Below are 21261 nucleotides of genomic sequence, written 5' to 3' on the forward strand. Positions count from 1 at the left end.
GCGCGGCGCGGCCCGATAATTAGTTATAGTCGCGGGCGCGTCTACGTCGCCGCAGCCGCCAACGGGCTCACAGCTCGATTACGATCTCGACCAGCGTGACTACTTTCAAAATCCCGCGTGCGTTTTGTATACACAGCCGCGCGCCGCGCGGGCCCGTGCATGGATGTGACGGAGGCCGTCGCGGCCGCGTTGCGTTGCGCAACGCGACAACGGAGCGCCGTGAGCGCGATGTGCCACGCCACAGCCGCGAGCGAGCGAGCCGCGCGCCTCGCGACGCGACGCGACGCGACGCCGCGAGGTTCGCGGCGCGAGGATACGCCGTATCTATACGTCCGTGTGCGTACGCGTATGTACACGCACGAGACCGACCACGGCCGCAACGCCGTTTACTCACTGCCACGCCAAAGGTGATTAGGTAATAATAAGGATAATGAGGTTGAAATTAACGGGTTTTAGCGTATCTACATCGTTTTGATTAGGAAAACGAGTTCTTGCGACGCGTAAAGGAACGAAAGAAGTCGAGCTGTGCGTGCAATTCCCGAAGCACAATCGCTCGAGGATATAGCGTGACTCGACGAATACGCATTGCAATAAAAAAAATCGTTCGGCATCGTGTAAATGCAATTTATTTGTGTTTCTTTTTTTGTTTTTTTTTTTTTCTAAATAAAATCTGTTAAAAATTTTTTTTGCCACAAAAAACTACATTGTTGTTTACAATTTTGATATAATTGAATTTATATTCAATCTCCTTCTCTCTCTCTTTCTCTCTCATTGTCTCTGAGACTTTGCGGAAAAGGAGGGGTTCTTGGACATACGTCCTACCGCTTCGCGGATGCAGATGTAAACGTCATACCTGCCTCGTCGGAGCCTTGAAAACAATCATTACGCCATCGTCATCCGACAGTTCGCGTTTACGGCCGTGTGCACGGGGATCGACGATTGAATCGCGAATCTTATGATGCGAACCCGGCTCACTTTTCTTCGATCGATAATTAACATAAAAGTAAACGCGCAAGGTTTCGTTCCGCCACTTCTGCCTATATATATTACGTTAATTCAACTCGCAGCGTTTAAATATCCCTCGATCGGGCCAGCCTAAGACCGTTCAAGAAAAAAAATTCGGAACCTCGCATGAAATGCGAAACGAGTGGAGATATGACACTCCGCGTATTAGAAGAAGAATTCATCATTATCTGTTGTTGACTCGACGCGATCCTTAAACTAATGAGCGAGCGAGCGAGCTGCTCTCTCGCGCCTGTTTTCTCGCCGCGGAAAGCAGGCTCCTCGCGATTTAAATAGCTATTAACGTGTCGTCATGAATTAACATTTATCCCATTTCTATACCCACATCAGCTGTGTTGTTTATCACCGTACGTTGTTCCGCTCTTACGCGAACCGCGTACATTTTTAACCGTGACTCTGGGAAGGCAGAGATAAAGTGCTGAGAAAAGTTACGCGGACTCACCTCTGCTGGGTGCCGGTGGGGCCCTTTTCGGGGTGTCGTCGGCAGAGGGTGTTCTTTCCCTCATGCTTGCCCGTTGAATGCCTTAGCATCATCATTTAGTTCTGAAACACGAAATAGGACAAAACACGCGTAAATCAACGACGTCACAGAAAGTGTCAGTAATCGTAGTTTATTATTAATGACGACGAATGGATCAACGAGTAAAAACAATCGAGATCGTGGGGCAAAAGCAATTAAGCCAACAAATGATACTTTTACATAATTTTCGGGAGTGAGAGAAAGATGAGAAAAGGGAGAAAAATGGAACTCAAGGTCTGTCAAGGAAGGTATCTCAAGGAGTCTAATTTTTCCTACTTAATACCGTATTTTCTTACGTCTGTCTTCGTTGATCACGCAGAGGCGAGTTCAACTTTCCATTTGTTCGCTTAATAAATAGAATACGAGGCAAAAAGTGATATGAATAATTCTACTGACTCGATGGCGATTAATCAATCGCGATTGGCAAAATACGCATTTTAATCGCTCGAAGAAATCGTGGCCTTGGGGCGTCAGTTAGTCACGCGGAAGTTCCGATACTCGCACCAGACACGCGAGAGCCCAAGATTTGGGCGAAAATCGGCAAGAGAGAATATGATAGGAAGGGGAGAAAGTGAGAAGAAAGAAGAAAGACGAGGACGATGGAGAAAGGTGTTTACCTTCGCCGAGGGCCGAGCCAACGTCGACCTCGGAGGCAGCGCATCTCCGCATCGTCCGTCCCGGTCAAGAAGAAAATCTTTTCAAGCAACAATGGAATGAAAACATGGAATAGAACGTTTCTCACCTATTCTCACTGCAAATACCTTTTATCTCGCACGATATCAAAAGAAAGAACAAAACAGAAAAAAAAACAGGAACAGAAAAAGAAGAAAAAAATAATCGCAAAAACGGCATCTTTACACTGTCCATTGTCAAACATTCCTCTTTCTTTCACCCGTAGAAACAAACTCAACATTAAATTATTTCTTAAACATCTTATAATATTAAATTATTTCTTAAACATCTTATTATAATATCCGCAGGCATTCATGAAGTAATAATTACTCCCATAAAGCCTTCTCTTCTTGCAACTTTTAAGAGTTAAAAAGCCTTGTAGACTTTTAAAGCAGCCGCCTCGGCCGTCGCATTACGTAACTCAAGAGGAAAAATAGGAAATCGTGAGAATACGTTACTTACTTAAGGGCTGTGAAAAAAGGAATTTTTAATGATGGCAAGCGCACGGATATTGTCTCGCGCTCTCGCTTCCACAATTCCGGCGAAGGAGACCGCAAAGTCGAGGAAATGTAATACCTGCTATACGGAGATCTATCGTGCGATCGTGTGGACTTCCAGGATTAAGCGATAAACATTTAAGTGGGAGGCGAGGCGCGACGCCGAAGAAGGGAAAAACGCCGGCAGAACGGAAACCGCGCGGTGCGACAGAGAGAAAATAGGTGGAGGAGAGGAGAGAGATCGGAGCCGTGGGGAGAGCGCCCCGCTGTCCTGGGTGGAACTTAAAATATCGAGCGTCACGCACATCGACGCTGGCGCCGGAAACACGGGAAACGCGGCGTCGCGACGCGACCCGCCACGTCGGCTTGACGCTCGTCGCCGTCGTCGTCGTCGTCGTCGTCGTCAGGGAGAACCTGGAAATAGAACTCGGACGCCACTATAGGCGCGAGAGGCGGGCACCGCCTCTACTCGAGGCCCCATGGGAGTCGGTTGGAATTTTCAACAGGTAAAAAAGTGGAAATTCCGCCGCCGATCGCGAGAACTCGTCGCCGGGGCACGGCGGGGCGTGGAAATATCTAAACGATCCGGAGGATCACCGGCGACGTTAATTTCGAGTGCATAGGATGCATCGGTTGATATAACGCGATAACAGAGACGATTGTACGCGATGTGTTCTTGGGGCGCACGAAGGCTGCCGAAGAATATCTATCTGCAGGGATGAGGCAATAAGGAGCGATTTCTCTTGGATATGTCACTTCGTCCTGGTCCCTCGTATATAATGAATCGATATTTTCGGAAGGTTGCACCACGCTATTAATCTCATTGTACATATAGTAAAGAAATCGATGCTTTTCAGGCGCCGCCGCGAAGGAATTCGACGTCTCCAGCGAAAGCAGCCGTGAGGATTAATAATACTTCAAGCGAGGATGGAGATAGCAGCAGCGTCGGTGCCTCCTATTGATATCTTATACATCTATAAATATTACGTTATTGTAGCTAAACGCGAGACGAGATTAGATCTAAGACAGCTAATACACTCTACAATTTGCTTTAATTTTAACAGGAGAGTTATAACGTGAGTACCTCCTCCTTACTTGAGCGAGTATAATTCCGTGACAATCAACCCTTTAATTAAATAGCGCGCGCGCGCTACTATCATATATATAAACGTTAACCAAATTCATTAAATGTTATATTAATGAGCCACAATTTCGTCCCCTTACTAATTTATCCGTATTAAATTCCACAGAACATTCAAGAGCACTGAAAGTCACTTAAGTGTCTAGGAAATCCGCTGTCAAAATATTTTTCATCGTACCGTGTCGGCGAGTTCGAATCAACAACCAAATATCTGATAAATCATCGTCCCGACTTCTCATCGTTCGCGGAATGCGGAAAAGCGACATTTCCTGATGGAAAAGTCCGCGCGTATGCGACTTTTATCCTTCTCTCGGCTCCTTTTTCCTCTTTCCACATTCAGAAAATCCGATGCCGGTCGACGGTTTTTGCCGCGGATAAAAACAATAAAGAGATACGAGTTTCCATGGCGCGAGCAATTTTTTCCCGTATAATCGCGGTATTCCGGTTAATGTCTTATTCGTTGGATCTTTAATTATCGAATATGTCCCCCACGATTGAATGCCATTACGACGACAAGTTGACGTGAGTGGCTCTCTTCGTGCGCGCGATAGAAAAAAAATCATATTAGCTTATCGACCGATGATTATCGCCGAGATAGATACATTTTGAATTATTAAAGCAGCGGTAAAATAAAAATATTTATAATTGACCATCGCGTATTATAATCAACCGGCGTGCGCGACACGTTTTCCATATTTATAATATACCGAATATATATTTATAAGTATCGAACATTAAAGCCGTCGAGATTATGATTTAACGTCTGCTTCGAACGAGCATCTCCTTTTAATAACGTATAAAGCTCTTGTCAGATTTTATATTAAATTTGCGAAAAAGCGATCGAACGCCTGCAGGGGTCGCCCGCGTTACAGGAAACTTATATATCGATTATTATTCGAGGAATAAAGAAGCTGCTGAGAAAATATTGACAATCCACGGAGATAAAATTATCACGGCGTTAATTTAATTTCGTTGAATTATCAATCGGGCTCGCGCACTTAATCGCAGATTATTTCGGGCCCGCGTTACAGTCGCTATCTATACGCCGGTGATAACAATGTTGTTGGATTGCATTCGTGTATTCTCTCGATTACGGGCACTAAACACAAAGTGCAATTAATTCTTTCACGTGTGTGTATATATATATATATATATATATATGCGGTATTTTAAGCCGCCGTTTTATGAGTGTCGACACACAAAATAAACGGGGGATAAATCGTTAATCAGAAATTTAATACACACGCACTAATTTCTCTCTGTACTACGCTACGCGAGCATTAAACAATAATTTCGCAATGTGTATTAAGTATTAATACGGTATTAATTTATTACTAACGTGCAGCACGATAATTTCACGTAAATTAGTTGAGTGCATTGTCGCGTTTTATTGTTCCAACTGCCAATAAGCGATTTCACAGGCGCCTCCCGCGCGGCTCTCTCTTTAAAGTCCTTTTTTCTTCGCCTCTCTTTCTCTCCTTTCTCTCCGCGTGAGATCTCCTTCAAGCTCGGGAGCTTTCGAAAGCTCGGCGCGCGAATCGTCGGTCAGAATATTGCCAATTACCAGTCCTAACGAGGGGCGCGGAAATTGATAAATTAATTCCCGATTTAAGTTAACGCTAATTACCCCGATCTTTTATCTGCGAACGGGAGTCTGCGAACGTCTGCATGTTCTCTTTTTTTTTTCTTTTTACCTCGGCCCTTAACTCGCAGAGATGCACGCCCCGAAGGACGTAATAAATCTCGGCAAAACTGAAACCCTATTTAGGAAAGTTCGGAAGAGCCATAACTTTCTTGCGCGCCTTCCTTATGGGTTTTCCCGATTCTTCCCAACTATCGCTCTCCCGGCGCTCCTTCCATCTCCCCCTCCCCCCGCCCGCCTCACCCCCCCCCTCCCGGCTACGAACATCGATCGACCGTATTTCCATGGCAATGTAAACGTAATCCAAGCGTGCATAATTAATACTGCTTGCTCTAATGTTGTAGAGAGCCCGTATACTTGTTGATACGTCCATTTACGTCGCGTTTTCTTAATCATCCATCGAAACATATAATTTATATCGGACAGTTGTCGGCTATGTCCGATATAAATATACGGGGCTGTTTCCCAAATCGGCTCGCCAAATCTGTGTTTACCTTGACCCGACCGTTACTCCCAATACAATGGAAAAGGTCCCTCTTTCCCGAGGACGGGTAACGGCGAGAAATATTTTTCACGATAAACGTGCGTTAAGGAAACGCACAGTGTGTTCACGGTATACAAATTGACCGCGGCACGACGAGGCGACAATAGCACCGCAAATTATATGTCTGCCTCTATGCAATGAATAATGGTTCGCATTTGTTATTCAAAAAATCACCGTCTACAACTACGAACTCATCGAGCGACACGTTGATGAAGACACGTGCATTCGGGAAGTATAGCAGGTTGTAGAATCTTGATGCGCTGCACGATTAAATCTGCCGTTTGGAAATCAGCGGAAAATAAAAAGATATCTCATGCACGGAAAGAACAATTTTGTGCCAAGGGATCTAAAAATTCGGCTGGGTCACAGATCTGAAAATAATTTTGCATAGGAAATTTAAACTGGTTGCTATAGAATATCAAAACGTTTCGTCGCAGCAATGCTCATCATTTTTGATAGCTTCCAATAAAATTATTTTCAGCTCCGTAATATCGTTGTTCTTTCCATTCTAAATCAAGAATAAAGCATGTCAATTGACGCAAACTTAGCACATCTGCAGTTTTCAACGGATTAAAAAAATTCTCGAACACAATTCTCGTCCGTAGAGTTCATTCACGCCCTTCTGTGCTTCTCGTAACCTTTCTTTCGTGTCTCTGCTTGCGTTCCAATGGCTAAAGAGGCGTAAAGCAGAAACGTATTTATATATCTGTCGCGATTTTTCCGTCAAATCGGCGAAAACGCCGCGGCTGCACGCGCTTGCGACCGAGGCGAAATCGCTTGCTGTTAGCCGCGCTAATAGCGAAACGGTCTCGCGGTAGCAAACATCGCCTCGGCGGCGGCCGCGCGCACGAGTCCAGTTGACCTACTTGCAACGGCGACGTCGACGTCGACGTCGTCGGCATCGCGCCTCTCCATCGTCGACGCCTAACAGAGAGATCCACGCCGCGCGCGGCGGCGCGGCCGACACACGAGCGGGAGCTAGGCTGTCGCTAGCTCGCACTTCAATCCCGAACGTCATTCCGATGTTACGTGTGACGTCACAAACCGGCGCGTATCGCGCGCTTAGATCTTCTCGCGGCACACGCGAAACGCTTTCGAAAAGCTCGCTAAAATCGATACCGCGCGCGCAGTTCCGCGCGATCGCGGGGAGGAGGAATTTACGTAACGTTTCACAAATCGACTACAAGCCGCCGCTCCCGCCGTCAAGAAGAAACGAAACCCGCGCGGTGTTTTGCGGGCAGACCGAAACTTCATAAGCCGGAACTTCTTGCAGCCTCCGTCCGAATGTAACGCATCATGTATAACGACTTCTTGCGCCCGAATTCCGCATTAATTCATCCCATTAGCCTGCGGGGAATATATTTGCATCTTCCATGTAACATTTCCGTACGGCGCTTCACATTTCATTTCCCAATAACGAATTATAATACCGTCCGCGCTTATGATACAATTATAATAGGCCAATAATCATAATTTCTTGCATCACATATTTATAGTGTAACTCCGAAATGCCGAGCTATATCTGATTCCGAATCCCTTTCGCGACGTGAGAATATTTGATGTCAGCGTATAATGAGATTAAATTCAACACTCATATACCTATCTGCGTTAAAACGAGGCGCGTATCGCTTTTCATACATAATTATATTATGCCGCGCGTGCATACAACACATTTTCTTTTATATATATATATATACAGCGTAAAAAGGATCATGATAAAATGCCAGGATATCGCATCAAGGTTCAATGAAATTATATCAAGGGTTCCCTTCCTTCTCGAATTCCTCGTTTTCACAAAGATCAAGTGAAACGTTATTTACTGCGCGTAATTAAAGAAGCCGAACGCGCACGTCGATAATCTGCCGCGCGTCGGAGTACAGTAGCGTCGTCGTGGAGGGAAAAAAAGATTTTCAGGCTGAATTCGATTCGCCGGCGCGCGCGGAGCCTACATTTTTTTTTCTTCTTCACTTCCAACAACGAGACGGGCTTTGAGAAGCCATGCTCGGCCCCGGCGAGATTGGTTTACCGTCCCTCGTAATAACGTCGTGTGTAACGTGTGAAACACTGTTGACGAGAGCTACGTGGACTCACGTATAATATAACGAGCGCGCGCGTCGTCGCGTGCGTCCCGATTCGCTTTTTAACCCTCTTATTACGCTTGGCGATACGTCGCGTTGCACCGAGGCGGAATCCACGCCGCGCGCGCGAAAAATGGCTCGTTTGTACCAACAAGATGTGTATGGCTGAATGAATTTCGGTGAAATCAAACAGAATTTCTGGTTACAATAAGAGGATTCGATATTGTATCATTATAGAACGTTTGACAGACTTTACTACACGGATTTGATTAATATTTTCTAGGATCTACAAAATAATTTTGTTCAAAAGTCAAACTGATTGCTAGAATATCAAAACTTTTTACAGCAATGCTTATTATTCTTGAGTTTTCGACCAAATATTTTGATGATGCTATAACAAAAATTATTTTCAGATTTTTTTTTATCTTCCAGCAAAACCATTCTTTCCGTGTATAAGAAATTTAGTCACACAACAAAAGAAATTTTGGTACATTTAACATGAAAGAATTGTTCGATCAACAAAAACTTGTATATTTAACAAGAAAAATGATTCGATCGAACAAGAAATTCTGGTAGATTTAACAAGAAAAAATTAATCATATTCGTCTGATTCGGTGAATCCTACAAGAATTTTCGTCGATTTTCAAACAGACATACTAGTTGACTCTAACCGATTTCCTATTAATGCAATCAGATTCTTTTTTCAGCGCGTATATAGCAGTTTATGACGACACTGCGCACGTCTCACCCAAACGGTCCAAGATAACGCTCAATTATAACTCGCTGAATTATAATTCCTTGAGCCCGCGGTTGCTAAGCACGATTGTGAAGCGAGTAATAACGAGCCGCGTCACGCGACACTCGGGTGAAAATGAAAATACGGCGCGCCGGATATATATCGATTGATTTCTTGAAAAGTGTTGTCGCCGAAGATTAATAACTTGAGGACAGATACGCGAGATATGGTGCAGTTTAACGATTGCGAAATCGTCTCCGTACGGCTTAATCCGCTACTGCGTTTCAGTACAGGGGGGGGGGGTGATCGAACGCGTTCACGAGGATTAGGAATTGGAAGACGGTAAGACGGGATAGTATAACATGATTAACACGAGCGATTTACGAAAGCGTATAAATGAGTCACGGAACAACGTCGCGCGATCGAATAATTAAAGGGATTATCACGGGGAAAGGAATTCAAGCTCGCCGGACTGCTCGATAATTGAGTTATCGATCCGCCTTATGAAAATTCGACGAAGCGAGATTAGTCCTCATTTCGAACGTCTCTCTCTCTCTCGAGAGAGACGTTTTCATTTGGACGGGAAGAACGGCGGCACGATTGCGATGTTATTTATTTCACTCACCACGCGTCCCGCGATCGGCTTTCCACAGCCGAACTGTGGTGTAGTTTTTTATCTTGGAAACGATCTTAATTATCGCGAACAATGACGAGCGTCGCTCGATGTCCGAGTTACGTTAGGAAGTTCGCGAGGCTAATGGCGTTATAATGGCCTTCTCGGCCACTCGCGTCGTTCTGCATGGTTATATTCTAATCAAACCGGATCGTATCGATAAGCCAGCCCGCACCAGGGGGAGGCGTACGACGAAATGCCGATTGGGAAGAGGAGGCCCGAAGGCGGAAAAGCCGGCGGCGGCGGCGGCGGCAAAGGCGGCTTCGCGACGGCGAACGAACCACCATGTTAGCGTCGACTCGACTCGGGGGGTCAGGCTCGTCCTACTGCGCAGTAACGCCATCGAAAAGCTTTACTCCACTTTTGCCGACGAAAACCCACCGCTGGTGGTGTCCCTTCATTAGCGCGTTCGGTACAGAACCGTCCGGCTTCTGCCGTTAAATTTCGGGAGACCCGAGAGCCCGCGGGAGAAGGGAAAAAAGAGGAGAGCCGTTTCAGCAGCAACACTACGCGCACATTGCGACGACGACGACGACAGCGGAGGGGTGGGAGGGATCCGTGTTTGTTTGGACGAAATTGTGGTAAATGAGTCAGTAGGGTAAAACTTGAAATCGATAGAGAGAAGCCTGAACTGAGCCTGAAGACTGTTCTCGCGAGCTGGGTTCTCGGTCTAGAATCACCCCGACGTTATCTCGTCAAGATAACAACGTCGCTCTTTCTCGTTCTATCTCTCTCTCCCCTCCCTCGCGTCCCTTTTCCTTTTGTGGAAGTTCAAGTTTCGTCACTTCTTCGATTTTCTTTCCTTCGAAAGTAAAGAGATACACACACACACACACATACACACGAGCGGCCGCGCTCGCGTTGCGCATTTACAACAACACGATCAATCGTACGTCTCTCTCTCTCTCTCTCTCTCGCTCTCCTTCGTGACGGCGTGCGCTCGCCCCGGATCGCCGCGTTTTCTTCTTCCGCGCGCGGAGCAACTGTTACGCGACACACTTACGTGCCACCGCGGACTCGGTGGCGACGGGAGCCGAAAATTCTCCCGTCCACCGGCGGCTCTAGGCGCGATTCCATCGCGGCCGAGACGCGTTTCGGGCATTTTTCTCGTGGCGAGGCACGCCGCGCGGCTTCGACGACGGCTTCGGATTTCGAGGAGGTGGCCGTGGCGTACGGAAAGAGAGCGAGAGGTGGAGAGGGAGAGAAAGAAAGAAAGAAAGAAAGAAAGAAAGAAAACGATCGCGCGGCCACACGAGAGGATTCAGAGGATTCCTCTTGACGGGGAACGAAACGGGGCTTTTCCAAAATCAATACCTCCGGCGCGGAATTTCCTCCTCTGAAACGCCGCTTCGTCGCGTGCATCTAACCGAGGGGGAGAGGGGGAGGGGGGAAATTCGTCCCCCCCGCTCGGACGGGATTGACGGGAACCTCTGAAACGGGACTTTTGCGGCGCGCCGCTCGCGTTTCCTTCCGAGCGCGAGCGTTCCGTTTCGTTCGCGCGTCCGTCCGTCGGGGCCCGCGGGAAGCGTCCACGCCGCGGCGGTCACGTACGCCCGACGGAATCGATAGATAAAGAGCGCGGCGCCGCGCGGATTTCCCCGCGGTTGTTGTGGAGATTCGTTTCGCCGAACTGCAGCAAGATGATAAAACGACATTTTCCCTCGCACCGCGTTGTTTTTCCGCGTTCGCGGGAGAGCGCCATGGCGACACACACATGCACGCACGCACGCACGCACGCACGCACGCACGCACGCACACATACATACATGCATACACACGACGGGCGATCGGAGGAGCGGGCGACGGCGGGTTTACGGGCGTTAATGCACGCGCCGCGAGGAGGAAGCGGAGCGATAGTCACGTTCGCGGCCAGAAATGCAGCGGAGAAATTATTATTCCACTGCACACGAGCGTTAGGTATATCTCGCGCGGTCGGTGTGCACGAGGGGCGAGACGGGGGGGGGGAGAGGGTGGGAAAGGAGAAGCGGTGCGAGCGCGCGGATCTCGAGATCCGCGAATAATCCGGGAGGGCGAGGAGAGGAAAAAGAAAACAAGTAAAGCGCGGGAGAGAGGCGGGGGCCCGAGACGGAGATCCCCCGTTGCGACCTCTGAAAATTTCGAGACGCGCGACGACCATCGCGGACCAGCGCTCTCCGCTCCGAGCGCTCGGCGGCGCCGTCGGCTCCGTAGTCGAGAGGGACTCGGACTTCCCGACGGTAAAACCGGGGAGCCGTTCAGGCGGCGGACTGTGTGCAGATATATACCAAGCAAATATACAAAATACTCACAGCATCTCGCGGGCGGTGGCATCGTCGACGAGGCGCATCGCGACGGCGACGTGCAACGGCGGCTCCGGCGAGGCAGCACGGCGGTAACGGCAGCAGCGGCGCGGCAGCAGTCACGGTCACAGCGGTCGGCACAGCTCCGGCGTACAGCCACGGCGACGACGGCAGCGGGGCACGGCACTACGGCGGCAGCAACGCACATGTCACTTGTCACCGGCGACGGACGGGGCGCCGTTTTACGGCGGCGCCGAGGTGCTCCAGGAGGCGCGGCTCGTGGCGGGTCTGGCGGCGCGGCAACACACACACGGGAACACGACACGACACGACGCGGTGCGGCGCAGCGCGGCGCGACCCGACGGCCGTCGACGAGAGAACCGACGCGGGACAGAGGAGAGAAGGCGCGAGAGCGTGAGGGGGAGAGAGAGAGATAGAGGGACGGAGAGAGGGGAGAGAGAGGGAGAGAGAACGAGCGAGCACGATGGGGGAGAGACAGGGAGAGCGCGATAGGTAGGAGGGAGAAATAAAAGCGCACGTCCGCCGTACGACGGGTTTCCTACTTCCGGCCGTCCGGTTTCCTTCTCTCGGTCTCTACCGCGGCACACACGCGCACACACACTGTCCGCGCACGGTCGATGCGGTGCGGCGGCGGAACGTGATCCTCGTAACACGTCCGCGCCCGCCGAAAACTCTCTTGACTCTCCTCGGCGCGGCGCGACACGACCGAAGCGGGCCGATGGGCGGCGCAGGGAGAAGGAAGGAGAGAGAGAGAGAGGACTAGACGGGGACAGAGGGAAGGAGAGAGAGAGAGCGGCGAGTGCGAGCGCGCTTTGGCTCTCCCTCGTACGCTTGCGATCGCGCGTAGGTCCTGCGAACCGACACGATGCAACCGAGATCCCTGACTGAGCAGCCGTCGCCCGTGGAGCCTTGCCCCGCGAGACGCCAGTGTCGCCAACCGTCGTAGGCGCGCCGACCTAAAGTCCCCGGCCGCAGGGATTCTCATCCTCTTTTGCAGAGCGCAGCTCTTTTCTCTCCCGCTCATCTATAATTACTTTTACGCATTTATTATCAACATTCAATGATGAGATTTGCGACAATTAAAATGAATTCTCGGGCTTGCTCGAATATGTTATATCGTTGTACAAGAAAAAGATTTGTAATAATAAAAATAGATGTATTCTCACTTATTTATATCTCCTTCGCCTTACTTAATTTCCCCTTTGATTTTGTCCAAATGTATATATTATTATATTTTATAAGGATAAGATTAAAAGATTGTGTGTAAATAAATGTAGACATTTCTATGCGACAATACGCGTATTTTTCCAGTCATTAAATGATAAAAATTTAGAATTTTATTCTATATGGTTTTTTTTTAAATATGAAATATGACAGAAAGCAGATACATTACAGAATTAGATTCTTGTAACTAAATTTACTAAATAATAAAATGATATACGTATACTTTTTTCTACATTTGTATTTGTCGAGATATTTATAAACTTGGAAAATAACAGTAATATCCAACCGCGTGCAAAAAGAAGCTGTTTTTAAAATTTAATTCGTCGTAAAATCGGTAAAATCTATGGACAAAAAAAAATACATGCATTTGGAATATATTCTGTGCACATGATGCTGCAACTTATATAGAAACTGTATATAATTGTCCTATTGAATAATTAAACGACTAAAAATAAAGGCTATTAATAAAGGCTATTAAACGGCTAATAATAAAGGCTATTGCAACTTGCAATCCTATTTTCCATTCAATTTCATTTGAAAAAAAAAAAAAAAAAGAAAATGCTTTAACATTTTAACTGTCATATATTATTCATACTTGCATGATATATAAAGCCTGCGAATGTTTCGTCATTTATTTGTGGATGACAGTTTTACGTAATTAAAAATAATTTTACTATAAGATATTTAAGATATTAAAAAAAACAATACTACAGTACTAAAATAATTACTAAATTTATTAAGCTTTCGACTCAACGCTGAAATCAGCTGATTGACAAAGTAATTGGTGATGACATACTTATTAAGTAATATTTGGAAAGTAATACTTATTAATTAAGTAGTACCAAGTATTACTTTTTTTTTCTACGAAATTTTCATTATTATAATGTATTCTATGAAAATTAAGAGTTGACTGTTCTATATGAAAGGTTTAATTAATTATAATGAATACAGTTAGAACATCATACAATTAAGAATTTTGCAAGTCTATCGATTGAATTAATCGCCGATTAAGTCGTCCGTTGGAATTTGATCGAAGTTACTCTAATTACATTTCGCGATTTCGCAAAAACGTCCCGGACGCGCGCACGTCGCCGCGATGAGAACCGCCGCGAGTCTCGAAGTTGTCCCATTCGATTCCTCGTCCGCCGACAGGTCGCGCGTCGGCCATTCGTCCGCCGGGCGAGCCGCCAGCCAATCGGCGTGTCGCGTGCGGAACTCGTGTCGTCGCGTTCCGCGGAATGTCTCCGCGCCGCGTTTTCGCCCGTCCGCCCGCGCGCTCCGCCGCGCGGAAACCGAGCCGCGCGGAAGCGAGGCGCGTCGTCGCGAGTGAGTGAGTCGCCGGCGTTCGCGGGATCCCGTCCGTCTCCCGGGATCGTCTCGCCTCGCGATCGCGATCCGCACCTATGCGAACGACGCGGTGCCGCGTCGTCGCGCCGCCGCCGCTGCCGCCGCCGTCGCCACCGCCGCCGCCGCCGCTGTCGCATTCCGCGAGTACCACGGCTGCGTGGAGCCGCTGCCGCCGTCGGCAGTCACCGTTTGCACGCGCGTCGCGACGCACCGTCGCCATTTCGCCGACCGAGACGGCGACCACGACGACGACGACGAGGACGCCGCGAGGACGCTGACGCTGGCACGACGCTGACACGCGCGCGGCGATGAAGGAGAGCTGAGTGCGGCTCGCCGTCGCGACACACGCCGGGCACACGAGGTACGTGTTGTTCCGGACCGCGCGCGCGTCTCTCCGCGCCGAGAGAGCGACGCTCCGGAGGTGGGTGTCATCAGTGTCATACGCGGAGGAATGTCTCTCCTGTTTTTTTCTCTCTCTCTCCCCTTTTGCCGCGTTTCACGCGTCGTCCCGTCGTTCGCGACCCACGGCGATGGTCGCGGCGGCGTTGTCTCGTATATAAAAAAAAGAGTGCCTCGCACGCCTGGTGAACCTCGCGGAGTCGCGCGGATGTTCGTTTCCCTCCGCCGTGGAGGATCGCTCAACAATCGTGCAGAGACGCGGTCGCACTGCAGGTGACGGCTTGATTCGAGGTTAACTCAACTTTTGCAAGCAAGGTACTCGCGGATCCTCCCGCCAACGGTCGCGCGGTGTTGATATGTCGCGGGGAAAATTCTTGCCGCCATATGGCTTTACGATTAACGATTACGACCGCGTTTATCTTAATGGAGATTAAAGTTGACGTCTCTAAGCGGAGCGCGCTCGCCATCCCTCTTATCCCCCGTAATCTTGCCAGTAATCTTGTAAGCGCGTGTTCCTCGCGGTAAGGAGAACACTGGGAATCCCCCGCGTCGTTTCACGTTACATGCCTACCATTGTTGTGTCGTGGTAAAGTTAAAATATATCGTAAATTTATTTTTACATTAAACTCACGTGTTTGCCGCGAAAGACTCTGTTCCGTTCTCACATTATCTTATGTACGATGTATAATAAGCCGCGCGTTTTTACAACGGCCTTTTTTAATAACCTGAACTTATTGCACGCAGAGCTCTAATTATCTGTGCCGTTTAATAAGAAATAGGATCATTAGTGACGCGAGATTGCTTGTTGCGCGTATAAATATACGACCTTACGTTTGATTTCAAGGAATTGTCATCTAATTAGCTGTCTCGCGTTAATTCATCGCGTTTGAGGTGTGAAAGCATTTGTATCTGTAAGATGTGAAAGGATACATATATCTATATATCTCTGTTATACTGCCTTGACCTTTAATATAAAGTGTCCTTACAAATCGACGTATTGTATCTAACGAGAAATGAATTAAAAAAAAAACAGTTTAATTGGAAAATAATGTTTAGTTTTGTATCATTTTTAATAATTTAAATATTGTTAGCCTTTTTTTTGGCTTTTATTGTCGCCTTTTAAAATGTAATAAATTGATTGTGAAAGTGCTTTATATTTATAGTCAAGGCTATATATTATTTTATATATATCTCAAGATGAATCAAGTTGTGATCAGAAAGTCTTTTCATTTTTAAATTATAATTTATATTCGTATTTAATTTATAAATACGAAAACTGACCCATCTTGTTTACATAATACATATATATATAAATTATTAACATATATCTGATAGCCGTAATGCCTGTAGAGATAAATTTATATGTACATATATTTTTATATGTAGCTAAAATTCTAATTAATATATTTAGAAGTTTATTAACCTATATCTAAAACTTGTATATCTGTATTTTTTTTTACAAACATATTTTTATACAAATATATTTATATATTTTCTAAAAGTCTCGATGATTTTAATCAGATTTTAATTTTCATCTACCGATTGTGTAGTTCTTTCTTGCAAGCCAAAAAATCCACTTGGGTAAAGGATTGACAAGCACGCAACGTTCGCAACGATCGAGAGCACAGAGCATTCGCGTATCTCGCGATTCGCGCAATAAATGACAATTTAACGCGCGATTAACGATATGCGAGTCTAACGCGTCGCCGGAGTTCCGGACGGCGACGGGAATCCTCCTTGCGGATGAAACGTCACTCCGCGCGATTCCACGTGTACGGTACGCGGAACGGGCGCCTCTCCCGCGAGAGTCGCCGTAGGGATATTCTCGCATCCAGATTGCCGGTCTGCCGGCCCCGGGGCGGATCGACTGGACTGGAAGGCAACGCGGCCGCGTTGTCTACGTGTCGCGTCGCCTCGCGCTAATGGTCGCGCGCTAATTAATCCGGGGATGTGGCAGGCTCATCTCCAGGCTCGATCCGACGAATCGATCTGATTTCGGCGACACGTGCAACAACACGCGCCCGAACGGGATCTACAATATCGGACAAATCTGCTGCAGCACGTCGCGCTCAATTCACGCTGCGAAAATCGCAATTGAATGCACAGTTTCACGTGTGCCTGGTATACGCGAAAGCAGCACCGAGGTCATGACAAACAGGTCGACGATAAATAATGAAAAATGCAATTAATTTACCTCTGATGCGATATCAATTGGTCTCATTGAATTACCATCATTGGGATAGGTGGAGTAATTAAATAAAAAAGTAATTAATCGAATTTAAGTTGCCACGAAATGCATTTAAACCGGCAACCTGTTGACGCTGTGATCCTCGAACAGGATCTCTCGAATATTAAAAAAAATCCTTATCCGAGCGGTGGGGGGGGGTAGGGGGAAAGTTTCCTTTTTTAGATAAAGATTCTGGGCTATAACTACTTCGGCGGGAGGAAGAGAGAAAGAGTGCGCTGTCGTGAGGAAGAGTTAATCTAGAGATAAACTCCGGGCTAATCTCGAGTTATATCCGCGTTTTATCAAGTGCGAGATCGGGAGACTCAAATTAAATTTCTCTCCTGCCCTCGCGTATTCTCGGAATAGGTTTATTTTTAGTTGCCCGCGCGCCGATACTCTTGTTACGAAACCGCATTAAATCCATTCCGATATCCCGTGGATCAGGGACTTACGGAATGGCTTGACGCTAAATTCGAGATAAATTCATATTACATATCGAGAAAATAATATACATCTCGTACGTTATCAGCACAGTTAGTTATAAATTCTTGTGTGCCACCTTTTCGCTTTTGTACGCTGGAGACAAAACAAGCTCGCGAAGGTGCTCCGGGCGAAAGGAAGAAAAAGCGTGAAAAATTACGTACGCGGTATGTGCGATGCAAATATATTTAATCTATAGAGTAATAATTCCGTACAAGGCGATTCCTAATTACATAGGTAAAAAGTGTTATTCCTCAGGAAGTTACCGAAGGAGATAAACAACATATAGACGTGGGGTCAAAAGCGTATATGCGCGATGTGGAGAGAAAACAGTCCCTGTCGGTTGACAAATGACTGTACGGCGACTATCAAAGTGTCTTCTGAAGTGCCGCAACAGTCGATGAATAAACGATTTTGTCACGCCGCGCCGAGGAGAGACGTTTTCTTTTTTTTTTCTTCGGAGAGACAAAGAATATCGCACTCTTACTTACATATTATTTTATCCATTGCTATACGTGACGTGATTTGAAAGAAAAGTGCGAATATCTCGCCGGGCAATTTTGCAAATTAATTTTAAGCCGCGCACGTACGCGCGATTTTCATTAATTGTCGAATTAGATGAAGATCTTAATTTCAACGTCGCGGATCTTGTCTGCATCACAATCAACGTCGGCTGTAATATATATAGGTGTTTGGTCGCGCCATAGGACGGTAATTTCTCAATGCTGCATTCGGTCTAGCATTACAATGTCAACAATGGCAATAACGTCAACAATTCATTATGTAGATATGCAGAGAACGTGCGCAGTGTTCGTTTTCGCGACGCTTGCAGTACCACGATGTTTTCGCAGCTGTTAGCTACGTATTTTAGCGTAATCTATATGCATTTAGTTCACTGATTAATAAACAGTTACGCGGATCCTGCTGCCCGTTAATTGTCAAGTCGGACGTCAAGGCGCCGTTCCGTGTGCATCACGCGGTAAATGTTTCAAATCCAATCTGCTGACACATGTGACGCGTTCCCGAGTCGGAAACTAGACTCTGAAAATTATCTTAAATGACTCGGTGTTTCCTGCCAGATTATCCTGATTATATATATATATATATATATATATATCGATGCTTCCGCACCCGGCGTGGCGGAATGCCAGATACGAGCCAACCGAATCCGCTTGCGAGCGAGCGTCACGTTTCCGCGCGAACGGTACACGTGCTCCTCATCGTCGTTCTCTACCGTCGTCGTCTCTTCCTCGTCGTCGTCTCTTTTTCGTCGGCGTGCGTTCCCTTCTTCGTCTTCTTCTTGTTCGTTGTTGCCTTCCTCGTCGTCGTTCTCGTCGTTGTCGTCGACGATGCTGTTGTTGCCGTTTACCGTCGTGTTTGCGAACACAAAACAGGACTCGTATCGCGCGTGCTCCGAAATGTCAGTGAACTCGAATCCAGCTGCTAAGTAGCTAACCCGCCGTCTCTCTCTCTCTCTCTCTCTCCGCTTCGCCTCCCCGCGATCTCCCGCTCCGCTTGGTGAAAACTCATTAATACGCCTGGGTCGAGAAAAAGAGCGCGAAGGCGCCGGTGCGAAGGTGGAAAATTGGAAGGGATCACTGTATCCAGGAAAGGATCCTAATCCTCGGAATAAGCGATGGACGATGTCCAAATATTTATGTAAGATGATCTTTCAAATTGACATTACATTTTACCTCGCTTGCAAATTTATTATAATCAACCGTAGTTTTTAATTATGAACAGCGATTATCATTGGTGTGTATTGTTGTGTAAATCGGAGAGATTTTGCAAAAAAAAAACCTCGGAGAAAGGAGAATCTCCTTTTAGCGAAACTCCTTAATTGAGAAATCTAGGGTGGATTTTTAAAACTTTCAGCATTATTATCCTTCTCTCTAATCCGTAACCTCTTGTCAGAGACGTGGTGACCTCTTCTATATATGTATCCGCAGATATATGGGACTAACAGCTTTAACATCTGCAGTTCCGGTCGGCTAGAGGAGGTTTTGAAAGTGATCTGGCAGAGATACTTTCAGTAATTTTCCGTTGCCTTCTCTGAGAGATGGTGATCGATTAACAATCTGATATTGTTCTAGATGAATTTGGATTTTTGGCATAGAAAGCAGACATGTAGCTCTTATGCCGTAATCACCACATATCAATTATAATTAAATGCTAAATGAGAATTTTTTTTATAATCTTTAATAGAAACACGGACGGATTTTAATTGTTTTAAAGTCAATCTCTGATTCGCCGCGGGGATATTTGCCAGTTGACTTCAATCTTTTTCCCTTCTTTTAATAAAACGCAACCGCACGTATGCAAGAAGAATGAATTAAATAGCGCGTGGCTATAGGTTCTGCGAGTTTCTACCTAGAAATCCGACTACAAACCGAGATAGAGAAAAAAAATTTTAAGCGGCGATGTCCCTTCGTTTTCCCGAGGCTGAACCGCAGTAGGACGATACGGACGAAAAGGAACGAAAGTGAAAGCTAAACGATTCATCGGACCAACGAGGTCAACGAGACTGTTTCGTAAATTACACTAATAATACCGGGTATCTGAATCCTGACCCTGATACTCCCTTCGTTCCTTTTTCTATCGCTCCTCCCTCATTTTATCTACCTTCTTTATTATCTCCTTGTTATATTCTGCTTAGTAGATATCTATACATGGATTAGAACGGCAAGTAATGTTCGCGCAGATAGTAATTGATTATAATGCGACAATCTCTTCAGGGAGAAACTTTCTTCAGATTGAAGAACAATTTAATTTCATTTGTTTACTACATCTATAATCTTTTAAAATGGCATCTCATTGTAATATTTAATCTTTAAAAATCCCATAGTAATATTTAATAATAGTAATGAAATTGTAATAAATTTTGTGTTATATATATAAATATTCGAACAAGATGATATTTTGCTTATTTTATTTTAGTTTAAAAGGACTGAATGTATATAATTTTTAATAAAATAAAGAGGACTTATACACGTCGTCCCTGAAGAGATTGAAGCAAGACATAGACGTTACGCAGTAATTACTTTCCCTCTTCTTGCTCCGCGAATTTATTTACTTTTGCTTCCTTTTTAATTACGCTCGCCGTCGCTTTTAATGTATATTTCATTATAGGGCGACATATTTTTAAAACTGAACTTTATATTTGTGGTATTTCAAGTTGTCAAGTGTGTAAACACTATTTGATATTTCTCTAATAGAATTATAGAACGCAAACAATTATAATTGAATGCTGAATAATAATTAAATATAACTTTAATTACATTCAAGTGACAGGCATGCACTCTCTCTATATTGCATTCGATATTTTGTTTGTTTCGTTGACAGTTACTTCGATAATGTCCTATATTTTTGTGTTGAATATTGACAAATTTTCATTAATCGTTCGATTAACTGTTCCGATGACATATCGAACTTATATAGAAGCTTTTATTATTCCGATGACATATCGAACTTATATACTAGAAGCTAGAAATTAGCAATTTAGATTGATTCATACTAACGTTTCTATAATCTCAGTCATCAGTGTAATTCCAACAATAATAGGATACGTTCGACGGAATTTGATTGCATATTTTAAAATTGTTGTGCACTACGTTTTAATGGATAAGCGCGAAGGAAGTATTTGTATTGTTACGTTATATTTATATGACGCCAAGATATACACGCGACATTCTGTAATTCAGCTTGCACTGATATGATTCCGCTTATCAATGCAGCAACCTCGATTGTTTTCATAACAG

The 21261-nt window shown here is 45.8% G+C and overlaps 1 protein-coding gene across 1 annotated transcript in view; it reads right to left on the reverse strand.

The window, feature by feature from the left end:
* LOC105454914 overlaps positions 1-12206 on the reverse strand; it is a 37068-nt gene extending 24862 nt beyond the window's left edge. The window contains exons 1-2 of the mRNA XM_011697888.1: positions 11815-12206; positions 1466-1566 (exon numbers count right to left, since the gene is read on the reverse strand). Of these exons, the coding sequence (XP_011696190.1) occupies positions 1466-1529 (64 nt within the window). The 5' untranslated portion in view covers positions 1530-1566; positions 11815-12206. The remainder of the gene's footprint in view (positions 1-1465; positions 1567-11814) is intronic.
* Between the last annotated feature and the right edge of the window lie 9055 nt (positions 12207-21261).

The sequence above is a fragment of the Wasmannia auropunctata genome, unplaced genomic scaffold (assembly GCF_000956235.1).
Source record: "Wasmannia auropunctata unplaced genomic scaffold, wasmannia.A_1.0 LD335972.1, whole genome shotgun sequence".
Lineage (NCBI taxonomy): Eukaryota > Metazoa > Arthropoda > Insecta > Hymenoptera > Formicidae > Wasmannia > Wasmannia auropunctata.